The following is a 15905-nucleotide window of genomic DNA, read 5'->3' on the forward strand; positions in this document are numbered from 1 at the left end:
TCCTCAATATAACCTGTGTCAAAAAATTTGATGAATTGGGAATTGTCCTTAGCAGTTTGGGTTTCAGCCTGGAATTCATGGCTCATTTACGGATTTAAGGTTTTCACAGTTGAATGGGTCCCGTGTTGATAAATAGACCTATAGAAGGATCGATAAAATCAATGTGCAAGACCATATAACCTACTCTCATTTTAGAAGGCATTGGATTTAACCATTTTAACCCGTTTTACAATGACCACACTAGATTCCTGAGAATGCCCATAGGCCTACGACTAAAACGGTTAACAAAATTATAAATGAAAAACTCTCATTTTGTACCATAGTTTATTTGTGCAACTGTTGAATCGTAAATACTTTGTACAAAATTACATCTATAACAATAATACTTTAAAATTAACTTTGTGTAAACATTACAAATATATTTATATATACTTTACATAAAAATGGACGGAACAAGGCACAAAATACTTGTGTGGACGTCATCATTTCCTAAAATGCACTCTTTAAGAGAACAAGCTAGCAATAATATAGGTAAAAATAATACAATACCATTTGCCTAGTTGTAGCTGCCAGTTGTTTAACTGACAGAAAGTAGTCTTAAGTGTATTAAATATAAAAATATATAAAAAAACAAAGCAAAAGAAAAAAGCAGAAACTAAATAATAAGCTAAGTGTGATCAACACATTACTTGGAAACTAGTTTTACAGCTTAAGAGTTACCAAACACTTTGATCAACTATCTGGAAATGTACAAATAAATACAAATTTGTTTCAAAACTAAATACAATAGGTATGTATGATAAGGGACAGTCAAAATTTGTTCTATTTTTGTTCTAAAAACTAGCTTAGAAAATAATATGCTTTATAATGTGCTTCACACAATCATATTCAAAAAATCAAAAATGTAAAAAAAAATACAAAATTAGTAATACTATGACACTAACAAGGGAAATTAAAAGTATGGTTTTATACAAGATGAGATATCGATAGCTCCTCAAACTTATGTTCAACTTATATAAACTGACAAAACATTCGAGATTTTACATTTACAGAAATTACTTAACTAAAACCTTTGACTAATAATACAACAACTAGACATTCCATCCCCATGTTACAGTTGTAGCCAGGTTTTTAATAAAATAGTTCTTAGTTGATGTGAGCCACCTACAGATTGCGCTGATCTAAATTATCGATTTCTGCCAATTACACGATGGTTTTTACCAAGTCAAACTGATGGAATGACTTATTATGTGCTATAGCAACTGTTATGACCCAGCAACTGTCAGTAACAAAAAATAAGGTACAAAATAGAGTTTTAGACACTAGTGCAATCTGTGACTGGCTCACACAACTACATTCTTTTTTAGTAAAAAATTGGCGACAGCTGATCCGTATAGATGGGATGTCTTCTTCTGTATCCAATAGTCAATGCTAAAACTCAATACATGATTGTTTTTCAAAAGATTGTTCTCAAGCTTAAAAAGTAAGTACTAGCTAATTTTTCTTTCTTAAATCACAAGATATGTGAGTTTTAACTCATAATAACATGTGCGATAATCTAGCAGATGTAGAAATTTAATCCAAGCATGTCACAAGGACTTCACCATTAAAAAGTTACAAATTTTAAAAATTCTGTTAGTACATTTGCTCACCACACTCCTCACTTGCAAAAATATCAGCAGTATGTTTTCTCTTGGTATACTGACACCCTTACTCAGGTAATCGTGGTGAGATCTTGATGGTTTGTTTACATGACTGGTTGGGTTGATACTGTGCTATGTGGGGTAGTAGGTCTGGACCCAGCCAACGAATGAGTGGTGGACGCATTCAGTGAAGCCATGGTTCCCATCTGAAACAATCATAATCATTAGCAGTTGACACTAAATGTTACATACGTATGTTGGTCACTGCCAGCCTCATAATCAACTACAGTGGAACCTTGATAAGAAGACCCTCGATAACAAGTCGCCCTTGATAACAAGTATCATTTTCAAATTCCCTTAAAATTATTTTATCCCTAATCACATGTTATTACAAACCTCGATAAGAAGTCAACCTTGATAACAAGTCTTATTTTACAATCCCCATGAGAGTCTTGTTATCAAGGTTCTACTGTACTATCAGGGAAAACGTAATACACCTTAGAGACTTGGTTAGTTTAGTGATTTGAGAGCAGAACTTCTGTCCCTGAGGCCTCGGTTCGAATCGTGCCTTTTGCGTGAGGTAGTTGGGAACTCATTAGCTGTAGGTCCGACTACATACTCCACGATGACACACACAGTCCTAGTTAAAACGATTTTCTATAAATGCAATTAATCATTTCAAAATCTTTTGTCTAAATACAGATCTGAAGTTTGTCTAGGCCTATATAGTATTTAATGTAATAACTCTGATTAGTATCAAAATAAAATTAAAATGCTCAATTTATGCTTTAAGGGGTTGCAAAATTAAGTTTTTTGAGAATGGTTACAGTCAAAAAAGTCCACATTTTAAGTAGTTTCATCTACAGCGTATAGCAAGGACTACCTCTCGAAAATAGAAAAGGATAGGTTCCTCAGCCCCGGAGATATTTCCATCAATGCCATCTACTCCCCCTACTAAAAGTTTTAAAATAAAGTTTTAATTATTTATTTCATTTCCAAACTATTCTGCAGTAGAGCAGGCCTAGTATTGTACATTGGGTTTCATTACTTCAAATAAATTTTGTTTATAAACAGATATAATGCTTAAATATTGGGGTGTCATTAATTGTGAGTTCTGGTGAATTAGTTTTAGATCCAAGATTTTCATTGCCAAATAACTGTAAAAAAATTAAGACAAAATAATTTATAGCCTACAAGTATTTTATCCTAGTTTGTTAAACAGTTTAACTAGTGAAAAACATTAAGTTACACACAGTAAGTTAGTGTGCGTAAAAGCATTGTCCCTCCTCTCCCTTAAAAAAAAAAAAAGTTAGAACAAACAAAACAATGTAAAATAAAAATTAAATTAAATTTACGTAACAGATTTAAAATCACTTCCTAGTTCTCGAATATTAATTTCTTAATTAGATTAAAGAAGTTTTAGATGGCTTCAAAACAAAACGGGAATAAGAATAGGCATATTTAAAAGATTCCATGCAGAAGAGACGGAGGCTATGACAACGATAGCACTAATTTTCACAGGCCTTAAAACTTAACCCATATAAAAATAAATAGTGCAACAAAAGTAATAAACTGTTTAAAGCATTAAAATGTGATTTGACAAAAACCTACTCAAGACGCTTGCTTAAATATCTACTGATATCAGTCCTTTTCCAAATTCATCATTAATGTGACAAACATTGGGAATACTTACGTGGTGAGCAGGGTTCATAGACAACCCAAGCTGCTTGTGAAAAAATGTAATCAAATTACTAACTGAGAATTACTACCAATTAACAACTACTTACTACTACTACAGTTATTTATGTCTAAATACACATTAGACATCGCTATATACATTGAAACCTAAAACCTTACGAGTGTACTAGGCTACACCTTGCACCTAACAGCCTACATTAAAAGTATTTTGTTACAGATACTTATATACTTTGATATAATCACAAGGGTTTGGATATGCAATGTAACCAACTGATAATAAGGATACAATAACAAACAGATTTAATTTTCATAGGCTGTAAACAAGTATAAAACCTTTGTTGTATTTAAAGCAAATCAGCTGTTAATACTTGCCAGTAAACCCTCATTTAAAGCTGCCTCAGGGCGTGCCTCAGGGATCTGTTCTAGGTCCTCTATTATTTTTAATTTGTATTAACGACCTCCCAGAATGTATAACCAGTAAAACTTATTTGTATGCAGATGATACAACATTTTTAAATATTAATCCCGATCTTAAACAACTTCAAGAGTTAGCTCAAAACTCAATCAATGAAGCTTCTATTTGGTTTGAATCAAATGGCTTCCTCTTAAACAAAGATAAAACTCAAAAAATTGTTTTTAGCCTTAGACCCTGTGAATCAAATATGTTGGATGGTTATGTAGACAATGTTAAATTTCTTGGTATTTATCTGGATAAGACCCTTTCTTGGGGAGATCATATATAGATTACATAAGTTCTAAGCTTTCAAGGGTAATTTGTCTTATAACTAAACTAATACATTGTATAGATCAAAATTATATTAAAACAGCCTACTTTGCTTATTTCCAATCCATTTTCAGATATAATATTATCTTTTACGGAAATTGCAGTAGGATAGAGGAAATTTTAGTCTTACAAAAGAAGTTAGTTAGAATCATATCTTGTGAACCCCAACAGGAACACTGTAAACCCCTGTTCATTCAGCTACAAATTCCAACAGTAATTAACATTTATATATTTGACTCTGTATCATATATTCTACAAAATCCCAACCTTATCAAACAAAATTCTCATGTTCATAATACAAGGAATAAAAACGTTGCTACCATAGATTTTTTTAGACTGTCTAAAACTCTTAAAAGTCATATTGTAATCTCACTAAAATATACAACAAGCTAATACATTTAATAACAAAATATCCTAATAAAACTTTTAAATCTAAATTCTACAAATGGCTTTTGAACAACCCTTTTTATTCTCTAAAAGATTTTTTTGAAATACCTTTTATTAATTTTTAAGTAGAGCTAGCAAATTTATCAAATTACTGTTGGATTTAGTTGGTTATGGGGTTTAATAACTTTCATTATTCTAAATGCCTTGCATTTTTCTGAACAATAAGATTATTTGGTTGTAATATTAAAGTATGTATTGTAACATGTCTCCTTGTGTGTAGTATTCTTGTAAATATTCTATATTGTATTCATTAACTGACTATGCTAGTTCTAGCAGTTTTTCGGACATTGTCAATAATTTGTATAAATTCACAAGACAATAAACACATTTCATTTCATTTCATTAATCAAGACCCCTTTAATACAGTCTCTGCTTAAACTTGTCAGCCATTTGACAGTAAATAATAATTAAAATGACAGTAAATAATGAAAATTTCATTCGGCAAAGTTACAAAAGCACTATTGCAGGGTACACAACACACCTAATCTGCATATATTTGAGCAAATAACTACAGTTTGTATTTTAAATTTAGAAGACATATCTTCAACCATGTATTAGTTAACATTATACATTCAAACTACCTTAGAAAAACAATGTGTGTATTAAAATATGTTAATTATTTACTATAAAATACAAGTCACACCATCCCTCTAATCAGCTAACAGGTTTGAGAAGTATTTGCTAAGCCACACGTAAATTATTTTCCACCAGATTATTTTGTGACAATTAACAAAGTTTGGAATGTGGTATTATACTTACACGCAAGTGAGCTAGGTCTTCCAGTTTAGTGAGATCAGACAGTTCCAGGTACAGAGAGTAGACGAGGATCCAGCCGTAGATGTTGAGGGCAGTAAATACTGCCCAGAGAAGACACATGGTGATGTTGTAGCCGAATATCAGATCATTGACTATGGAGAAGAACAACCAGGCCAGGAACCGCAAGATTGTAAACACGGCAAACACATACAACCAAGGAACTATCTTGTGCTCGTACTCCTGAAAAGTAAAAAGGATGCTTTGGTTCTTGGACATAACTCTTACATTGTACAATTCTATTGAAAACTGGGATTAGCACAAAACAGATTAACCATCTCTACCTTCGCAAAGATTGCTTTATCTGCCCTGAATTTTAAAACCAGATGATTTAACCAACTTTGTCTGGGAATCCAGAAACTGACCTTTCCATTCTTATTACATAAATACAGAAGGATTGTGTATAAAAGCTGTGTACTCTGTTTGTGTAAGAGAGGGTATTATACTGTAGCACTTAAGCGGTGTTTACACTGTCGTGGGGCCACGGCTAAAATCAGGCATGTAGGTGAGAAATTTTCTCACTTTCTTGAACAGTGGAGACGTGGGAGCAACAGGCGTGGTAACCCAATACGCCTGTTCCCCACGCCTTTTAGAACTAACCAAAACGTGTTTGGTTGCTTCGCCAGTTGGATGCTTGGCTAGACGTGGTGAGGAGTTTCGTCTTCCGTCTCAACATTGTGTGTACTACGAGTTTAACTATTGGTCTTTAAAGTCAGTGGTTCTCATCTTAGTTTTTATGTACGGTACCATGGCGAAAACAAAAAAAATCTATAACTTTGACACAATTTGAATCAATTGAAACGGTGAAAACAAAGCAATCTTTAAAATTAACGGAAGGTCAAACAATTTGAATGCTTGAACTGTATCAAAGTGAACCTTGTTTATTTGATATAAATATTGAAAGCTACAGCTTGGTTTCTTTCTTTTAATAACACTTAAATGACATACTATTTCTACAGCTAACACTCACTGCAGCACAACCTTCAATAATTAATCTGTTAGCACAATCCATAACGCACTCGTCAATAAAAATGAACACGCCTTTAATGAATACGCTTCTACCAGAAAACTGTTTATACTACACGGCTGCTTGTGGCCGTGGGACGGTACCGTGGCGCCACGGCATTTGCGTACGGCTGTCCATTGGCGTTGTTATGGACGTGGTAATACGGAAGTGTAAACACCGCTTTAAGAGTTAAGCCTTGATGTTAAACTCTTCCACTCTTTCCCTATAACCAACAAAACTAGGATTGGATGCTCTGTTTGGTTACATTGTCTACTATTGCAACAACGAGTCATTTGATAATCTCTAGACTTACTCAGATTGACAATATAAAAGTATATTCCTAACCTCCAACTTTTGTATGATATCCATATGACTACAGTTTCGGAAGTTTAAGCTTCCACCAGTAGATAGCACTCAATAATGTAGGCATTTTTTCTACTTAAAAAAGTTTTAACTAATGTAACTTCATAAAAGAAACATGTTAAACATATAAACACTAACGTGGACATGAATATTCAGTGCCTATATATATTCAAAAATAAAAATACTATTTGCATCTATTTACTATTTAAAAAATCTTTTATGGCCTGATGATGAAAGCTTATGTTTCTGATACTGCAGTTGTCTTGTAAATATTGTATAGGCCCTAACTGAAGACGGGGATTAGTAACCTAAGTTTTATCATTAGAATCAGCATTGGAAGCAACATAGCTAGATGAAAATACACATTTTTGTGTGATTGTTTATAAACCTTATTAATTTTTCTAAACTAAAGCAGAAATAAAAGTTATATGAGATCACAAACCTTTCTTAGGGCTATTATAAGCATGATGCTGGAAACAAGGACAGCCACGGCTGCGATCAAGGAGAACAATGCAAACAGGATCAAGATGTTCCGCACTGCAAAAAAAGTTACTGAGTAAAGTCGTTCTCTGAATGATTTATTACACAGTACATTCAGAAGGCCTACCTATTTTATGGAATTAAATTAACTCAGCATGAGCTCAATCAAATACAGCATGTTCTAAGATTTCATTATTAGTGAGCAAGCTTGTCTATTGTACGTCTAGTGGTAGAGAGAGAGAGGGGCTTCCAATCTTCAAGTCCCGCGTTCAAATCCCACCATTCACCAATGTATTTATCCTTGTGATAATGCCATGACCCTCTAGGCCTAGCGTCCTCAGATGTGAAGGTAGAGCATAGAAGAAAAGTGCAATCGTATAAGATTCAGGCAAGTTCTTCAAAAGAATAAAGTGCCCTATGACGGTAGTTTTTTAGTTTTCTTTTAAATGTATTTCCGTTTTCCTCTTTCTTTGTTTCGTTTGGAGTTTTCCCAATGTTACCAGAAAATAATGGATTTTTAAAAAGAAAATTCTAATTTTGGCTGTTAAATACTTGCATGTCTAGCTTGTTTCTTTGGTATTGGTGGTGTGAGCTATTTTCAGTGATAATGTTTTCCTTAATGATCAAAACGCAAACGGTATCAAAAATGTACTGTCAAAAAACTGTTAATATTCCCAGATCTTTAACAAAAGCTGACTTGACTAAATCTCTTCTCCTAAGTCAACTAACATTATTCGTAAAGGTTTTTTCATCGTAATTTTAATAGCTTTATGTTATTGGTAATATTTTTACTAGTTTAAAGAGCAATTCTGACCTTAGACCTATCAAAATAAATGTGGGTATAATTTTAAGGTTCACTATTTAATTTTTAGCCGGTTAATAGTTATATCTTCTCCCTCGCATTAAAATATTTATGACAAATTTTGAACAGAAAATTAGGTTTATCAAAAGGACAACTAGTCTTACTATGAATGACAGTAACAAAATACTCACCATATCTATTTCCCACATAAACAAACTGATAACTGATGAAGTAGAAGCCGTAGTGAGTTGAGCCTGGTGCAGCCATTCCGAGGGAATAAAGATCAAAAACTGCTGTGATCAGTGTGAAGATGCTCAACAACTGCAAAAGAACAGTCATAATGTTAAATTTTAATATTTACGATACTTTAAGTATGCTAAATAAATGTCAACAAGGGTATTTTTTGTAGCTGATATCACACGCAGCTCCTTGCTGAGAATAATTCAGTACATTGTACATAACAAGATGAGTACAAAAACATGCCATGATGGGTAATACATGCCAGATCTCCTGAAACGTTATGGAAAGAAGTACTTACCAGGGAATAAATAGAGAAAAACAATGATCCCCTTTGAATATCAATGAAATATGCATCAGTCAATATTGGCCGTTGATACCAAGGCAACCGAACGGATCGCATAGACCGAGTGGACTTAAGATTCGCTGATGACCTTGTTGTGATGTGGGAGTACATCGATGGCGTGCCCATACTGGGCGACTTTTTGCCTGGATTCATCTTCTGAAAAAGAAGGAAAATAATTTTAAAAACTAGATAAAGGTTTTTACAATTTTAAAATGTGACCAAACTATCACAACAGAGAAGTAAGGTACAGAGGAAACGTGCTTATATGGAACAACCGTGTGCTTTTAGCTGTGGAATGTAGGGGCGAAAATACACTAGTACCGACCCAGGAAGAGCCCGAACAGCTATTGTTTACGTAGCACACAGGCTCTTCCTAACAGCATGAGCACTATAGTTCGTGATGGTGAGGGGGGAAAGGAGAGCGGAAGGGGACAACCAATAGAATTTGATCTAGATACAAGCGACTGGTGCTAGACACGATTAAAGTGTACCATTGAATGTATCCTCTGCTATCACTAACTGTACAACTGCCAACTAGAACTAGATAAACTATAAAAGCAATACGGTAATACAAAGCATAAACAAAGCCTTGTGAATCAGTAAACTTCTCCTTTTAATAGTCTCGATTATCCAACCTAAACTGGGCTCAGCAAGGGCAGATAATGCTGAAAAGATTAAAGCCATCATAAACATGTTAAATATCGTTGAATCAATAAAGCTTTTCTCCTGTTATACCTATTCAAGGCTTGTAATAGCCTACATTAAAATCATTAATCTTGCCGTTTTTAAACCTTCATCATAAATAACATATAAATAATTTACAAAGTAAAAACATTAAATATTGTAGCCTAACTGTAAAATTTTAATACTAGTCAGCTTATAAATGGGTGTCAGTTAGGCCTCTTTTATGCACGGTGTTTTTCGTCAGGCGGAATCTATCAGAATCTATCGGGCTTTCCGTCGGTGAGTGTTTTAACATGGATTCAAATGGGACCCTTTTATGCACGACGGAATCTCCGTCGCATTTCAGCATTCCGTCAGAGGCCGACGGAGGACTAAGACTTCGCCGAGTTTCGGCGTTTCGTCGGAGCGTGTTTTTACATAGGTTCAAATGGAGCCCTTTTATGCAACTGCGTTCTCCGTCGGGCGAAATGTAGTGCAGCCAACCTACTCCACACTCTGTCATCCCCAGTATTGAAATTGCCTAATCATTGTAAATAGATTAGCCTATCATTATTCGTTAAAATTGATTTAAGACTACAAATAAAGAGATGTAATTGGGGGAAAAATTACTGTGTGAGAATTACATTTCTGTTTAAATCCGCGGAATAATACAAACTTACTGTTTCGTAGGAATAATACGACTTTATTCCCGGGACTGACATGGGAATTTTTGTATCAAAGGTATACCCGGGAATGATATGGGAATTGTTGAACAAAAGGCAATCACACCATCTCATTGGCAACCCTGCAGTACTGCCAACACTGTCATTGCTGCCAACCCTAAGACTTTCATTCTCCGGGTGTACACTGTACAGCCCACCTCCATTGCCGTTGTCTATTTTTCTTTACGCACAAATAGGTATAAACCAATAAACAAGGATCCATCTTGGGTCACTGACGATGGAAAAATGAACAAAGTTGGCAGCAATGACCACCCCCACCGTGGACATCATAAAAAACTAACAGATTCCGCTCGGCGGAGAAACTGCATAAAAGGGACATGGATTCCGCCCGACAATATCGCCCGACCGAAAACGTCGTGCATAAAAGAGGCCTTACCATGATTAAGTGGATATCAGAGGTAGGTATGCAGTGTGTATGAGAAGTTGACATACTATGTGCTATGTAGTATGTGTAGTATGTAGTATGTGGTATGTGGTGTGCTCAAACAATAAGAAAGTACAGCCAAGTGCAGATACCTAAAGCCTGATATATTTTCCTGAGTACAGGCAGAAGTGACAAAAGAAGTTGTCTCAATGCACCCACTACAGTGCATTTTAGTATCACAGGGAGATAGCACAGGATTTCACATTACGATCATTTTATAAGAGTATCGGAATACACGGAAGGTTGTATAACTAAAGATCGGATAATAGAGACTATACTGCAGTTGCTTTAACCACAATTGATACTTGGGATCGTCCTGTTGAATCTCTGTTGTAGACATTTAAACCAGCCCTACTGGTTGCCTTGTTATTAATAATTATAATTTTCTACTTTAGACATAATATGTCTTAATCTAATTCTAATCACGTGATAATTTCAGTTTTAATTTTTCAAATCGTCTAGAACAGTTCCAGATAAAACACTATAGGCCTACAATAAACAAAACAAACAAGATAACATGAGGCAGGTTAAGTTTTAATTTCGCGCTAGAATATCCACTTAAAAAAATATTAAGTAAAAAAGTGTTAATCGTTAGTTGCAGTTCATGCTGTTACAATTTTATCAAGAAAATTAGGTCTAGGTAATAGGTGATTGTAATAACATTGATAACTTTATATATAGGCCCACAATCGATGTTTTGGCCCAAAAACATCCACATTTTACCACCAATGTTTTGATGTCAATGTACAGTACCTAATCAGGAGTTTATGTTTTTCTAGTTAATATATCAGGCGTTATTCTTAATTAATAAATTGGTGTAAAATAGGCCTAGGCTACTTTCAATTTATGCAAACTGGTGTGTTGCAGTATGGCAACCGGTTTCAACTTGCATAGGAGTCATCTTCAGACCAGTTAACTTTTTAACATGTCTTCTCGCTTCATTTGAAGGTTGTCAATTACTAATAATTAGCTTATGGTACAATACCTCGTCAAGTAATCAAAATTTCTGATGTCAGGTTAATAACCTACATGTTTCGCCGTAAATGTGGCATCGTCGGGGTAACCAAACATACAAAACATCGATGTCACATGCACACAATAAATAGACACTAAACGAACATTTAATTAAAATTGATGGGCCTATCTCACGACGCCTTCTACCTGCTCTACTGAGCACTGGAGTACCTACTACCTGTGTCAAGATGGTCTGTGATTCCTTGACGAGGTATTGTGCCATAGGCCTAGTTATTAGTCATAAGTTATATAGTAATCCAGGGGCCCTCAACATGGAATTTGAGTTGTGAATTAATCATAAATTAGAACACGCACACACATAAACAGGAACATTCGGATTGTAAAAAATTACTTAAGTTACCTTCTGTTCTTATAATCCTTGAAATTTTTGTGTTTATGTCTGTGTAAGTGTGCAGGTCCTATTCAAGATTTAAGCTTATTATTTGATTAATTGACAACCTTCAAATGAAGCGAGAAGACGTCTAAACTGGCCCAAAGATAAATTAATAGGGTACAAGAAAGGAAAAAATATTTTATCGATCATGAAGAGTTTATCAATTATATAAATACTTAGGAATGGTTGGAGTGATTTAGTTCAAGAGTTGACTGTTGTGTAGATTTTGGCCAAATGGTAAACTTATTGTAGATAACTTAGTGAAAATGAAGTAGTCTAGGCTCTAGATCTAAGTGTGTTGATTTGAGCAGTTGAGATAACGACCATCCAAAATTATGTTTGAAAGTGTTTTATGTCAGTATTGTGTGGAAAGGCCCTTTTTCTGATCCACAGAACAAGATAACGGGTAATTATTCCGTATAAGTGCCTCCAAACGAATTTTTAATTTTGATATCCTACTTTATAGTTTTTTACCTCCTGAATCCAAATATACCATTATTTTTCACAGCTGATGATTATTTCTCAAGATATCGCCGTAATAATATACAAAATTACAATAAACAAGGTAGGATGGATGATATTTACAAGTGGAATGAACTATGGATTAAGTTAGCCAACAGCTGATTGTTTTCAATCATAGTCAAGAAAAAGGAAGTAACAACTTTAATTAGCTAACTCTGATTCTGTAAGCATTTTTGAAAAAGTTATTTGATGTGTTTTTATCAGGATTTTAATTTTACAAAAACAGTCTGCAGGCGACATAAACTAACAACTCGATACATTATAACCTAAACTTTACCGTCCTAATCTAACCTAACTTCAAAACACTTAATGCAGTCACCAATTCACATACAGCACGACCTACCACCCTGACATGCCTAAATAAGAACTAGTGATGTGAGTATCGATACGTATCGATACAGATATCGATACGTGGGAGTGTATCAATATGCCCGTATCGATACACCTATAGCCAATATCGTATTGTTTATTTATTAACATAAATCTTATTTTTAAGGTAAGAAATTTGTCTTCCCATCTTCCTCCCCTCAAAATTAGTAGTGGAAATTTGATATTTTACCCTACCATCCTCAAAAACACTGATAAAACATGTATTTTCAGCTATGTTTTGCAAATAACCTCAAAACTAGGGCCACCATTAATGGAATTGGGGTCACTCATTATCCATATTATATTATTTAATGTGTAAGTGGCATACCCACCATCATTATGAGTAGCTACCTTTTGGTTCAATTAATTATCCCTGTGTAAAAACAAGGAAAACAATAACAAAATGTTTTCCAATTTTGAGGTTTTGCCGGAATTTGAAGGTTATGTATAGTGAGTTTGATTCAAATAAAAAGACACAGAAAGGAAACGGCTTTTCTGAGGTAAGATTACATGCACTAACCCTCTTTACAAGCTTATAAGTAACATAGTATTTGTCTATGCAGCTTGTATATTTGAGATATTAAAATTTTTTTAAATTTTATAAATAAACAATACGATACGATATTTTATCCGATACGGGTAAAAATCTATACATCAGGATACAATACGATACACCACGTTCCGATACGTATAGATATGCAGTATCGATACATTGACCCGTATCGCACATCACTAATAAGAACTACATATAATTAGTGCACCAATCCATCTAACTTATATCTCCATAATGTGACGAAATTCCTATTATAGAAAACATTATTGACTACAGAATCACTTGAAATGTTTCTACAACGATGTTATCATGTTTAATCAAATGATGTTCTTCTTCTCATCAATCATATTAGGTACTCTCTTCACTTAACCTGGACTTGTAACGGCGTAGCAGACTAGCACTACACAGCACGTATGAGTATGAGTATTTTTGTTTTGAGTTCTAGTTGTAGTGAAGTAAAATGTTGTCACTAGGCATAATGCCGATGATAGAATCAGAGTGAGTTAATAAAGTTCAAAAGTTGTTACTTCCAGTATTATCCAGAATTATTCCAGAACTTTGTTGTGTGGTTGAAAACAATCAGCTGTCGGTATAGTTACCCACAGTTCATTCCACTTGTAAATGTTATCCATACTACCTTGTTTATTGTAATGTTGTATGTTTTTACGGCGATATCTTGAGAAATATTCATCAACGGTGAAAAATAATGGTATATTTGGATTCAGGAGGTAAAAAACTATACCGGTAAAGTAAATTTAAAGATATCAAAATTAAAAATTTGTTTGGAGGCACCTATACGGAATAAATAGACCTACCAGATATCGTTTAGCCACTCAAAAGATTCCCTGCAGGCGCTTTGCCGCTAAATAATGATTTGAGGTTAAAACCGTAAGGTCATGACAAAATCACACTGTTTTGTGCTTAAAGACAGGTTTAGTTTAAATAAAAACATGTCTCCTAACAGGTTTCATTATGTAGGAAATATCAATGTTTATAACTTAGTGCTCGATAGGTAACTTAACTCATAACTTAACTTAACTTATTTTTGGGATCAATACTTTGCCTAGAGAAAAATTAATACACCAACAAATTGAGAAATTTCACCATCCCTAGGTCTAGGGCACTCTTTCAGTAAAGCATAGCCAAATCAGAAAACTGATGACCTAAGTTAAGTTTAAGTTAGACTGGAAGAAGGTGGATATAGGCCTAACCATGGTAGGTATTAAGGTAAATTTGGCTGGCATGCAAGATAATCAAGTTGAAATCATAATTGGATCAACAGGTAAGAATTATTTCCAACTAGGCCTAGGTTTATGCCTAAAGTTATAGCATAGCTTTCGACAATAAGTTAAGTTAGTAACCATACATACAATGGCGACAATAAATTAAATTAGCGTATGGAATAGTATTTAAAAGATAAAACACAATAAATATTTGCCAGTAAATTATTACTATAGTACATTGCAAATGTTACCTTTTCAAATTTTTGATGTAACGAACAAAATTATTTCACAAATGAAAATGACAACAGAAAGGGACGAACGAAAGGGGTGTGGTATAGAGTAAGTCAACGAAAACAACACATTACACAAACACAAAATAAACTTAACACTACTTGGTTCTTTTTACTCTCGCCTCCACCACAATCTCACTCGCAATCACTCCTAATCTAATTTACCTCTAGTCTAGCTCTAGCAGCAGTTCTGTAGTAGTTAAAGGCGGCCGTGGTCATAGGCGGATTCCGATACGATAGATTTAAAACTTTTTGCTCCAGATTATCAATTAGCGAAAGAAAGTATCACCACCCATCAATAATTAATCATACTTCATTCATTTGGCCAGGAGTAACATCAACATTAAATTAATTCATTGGATGTATCAGAATAAAATAAATGGAAATACAGTATGATAAAATACCTTGAATCTGCTGTGACGTTGTTGACCAGAATTTCTGGGTAGACTGTCAAGGATAGATCTAAAAATACTATGTACACTATTTACAATACTTAAGGCAAGATGGTGTTGAGCCTATACTCGGTGCAACTCATCAAAATATTCATCAACTGAGGGCCGTGACTGAGTCCAGTGGTCGGTCGACTAGCCAGGCTTTGACTTTTTTTTTAAAAAGCGCACGGTCTACAAGTCTTAAATCTTTGGGGGAGATCATTGTACATCTTCAGCTTCAGAGCCCTAATGCGGAAACAGCTATGTGTTTTAATTGGACAGCCTGCAGTAAGGTATGTGAGGCTGGTCCCTGTTGCGAAGATTGTGGGAGTGGTGGAATTCCCTTGTTGTGAGCTGGTGTAGGTTATCCCTTACATAACAGAGGCTAAAAAGTACATTTTGCTAAGAACATTGATGAATTGTAAGAGCAGGCTCATTTTTCATAGTTCTTATATAATTGACGCATTGACATGTATAAGCAGTACAGTATAAGATTGGTAAAGATAAGAAGCCTAGGAGTCGACACAGCTCTTTGACACTCTCTACCAGCTGAACTTGAACAAAGAACCTTCATCGAGGCAAAGAAACTCATTCAGTTTGACGTCAACCACAGGTTAAAAACAAATACATAAAAAACAGTTGCTAAATTTCCGTATCTTG

General features: G+C 34.4%; 1 protein-coding gene across 2 annotated transcripts; it reads right to left on the reverse strand.

Annotated features, from left to right (window-relative positions):
- Positions 1-318: 318 nt before the first annotated feature.
- Positions 319-14891, reverse strand: LOC128999106 (uncharacterized). Of its 2 annotated transcripts, XM_054425465.1 has the most exons (7): positions 14776-14891; positions 8575-8775; positions 8228-8357; positions 7197-7291; positions 5332-5568; positions 3337-3366; positions 319-1849 (listed from the first exon to the last, which is right to left on the reverse strand). In XM_054425465.1, exons 2-7 carry the CDS (start codon positions 8770-8772, stop codon positions 1748-1750), a joined length of 792 nt encoding a protein of 263 aa, XP_054281440.1. In that variant the 5' UTR covers positions 8773-8775; positions 14776-14891; the 3' UTR covers positions 319-1747. The 2 variants fall into 2 exon arrangements, with proteins under 2 accessions (XP_054281440.1, XP_054281441.1); XM_054425466.1 differs by lacking the exon at positions 3337-3366.
- Positions 14892-15905: the final 1014 nt, after the last annotated feature.

Source organism: Macrosteles quadrilineatus, unplaced genomic scaffold, assembly GCF_028750875.1.
Source record: "Macrosteles quadrilineatus isolate MER2022 unplaced genomic scaffold, UCM_ALF_1.0 Scaffold_7__1_contigs__length_78375512, whole genome shotgun sequence".
In the NCBI taxonomy this organism is placed as follows: domain Eukaryota; kingdom Metazoa; phylum Arthropoda; class Insecta; order Hemiptera; family Cicadellidae; genus Macrosteles; species Macrosteles quadrilineatus.

Excerpts from the sequence above, each read along its gene's own strand:
- LOC128999106 (XM_054425465.1), bottom strand. The coding sequence starts at position 8,772 with ATGAATCCAGGCAAAAAGTCGCCCAGTATGGGCACGCCATCGATGTAC. Across the intron at positions 5,569-7,196 it reads TTATAATAGCCCTAAGAAAG|GAGTACGAGCACAAGATAGT; the intron begins GTTTGTGATCTC and ends TTTACTTTTCAG. Across the intron at positions 3,367-5,331 it reads AAGACCTAGCTCACTTGCGT|CTTGGGTTGTCTATGAACCC; the intron begins GTAAGTATAATA and ends TTTCACAAGCAG.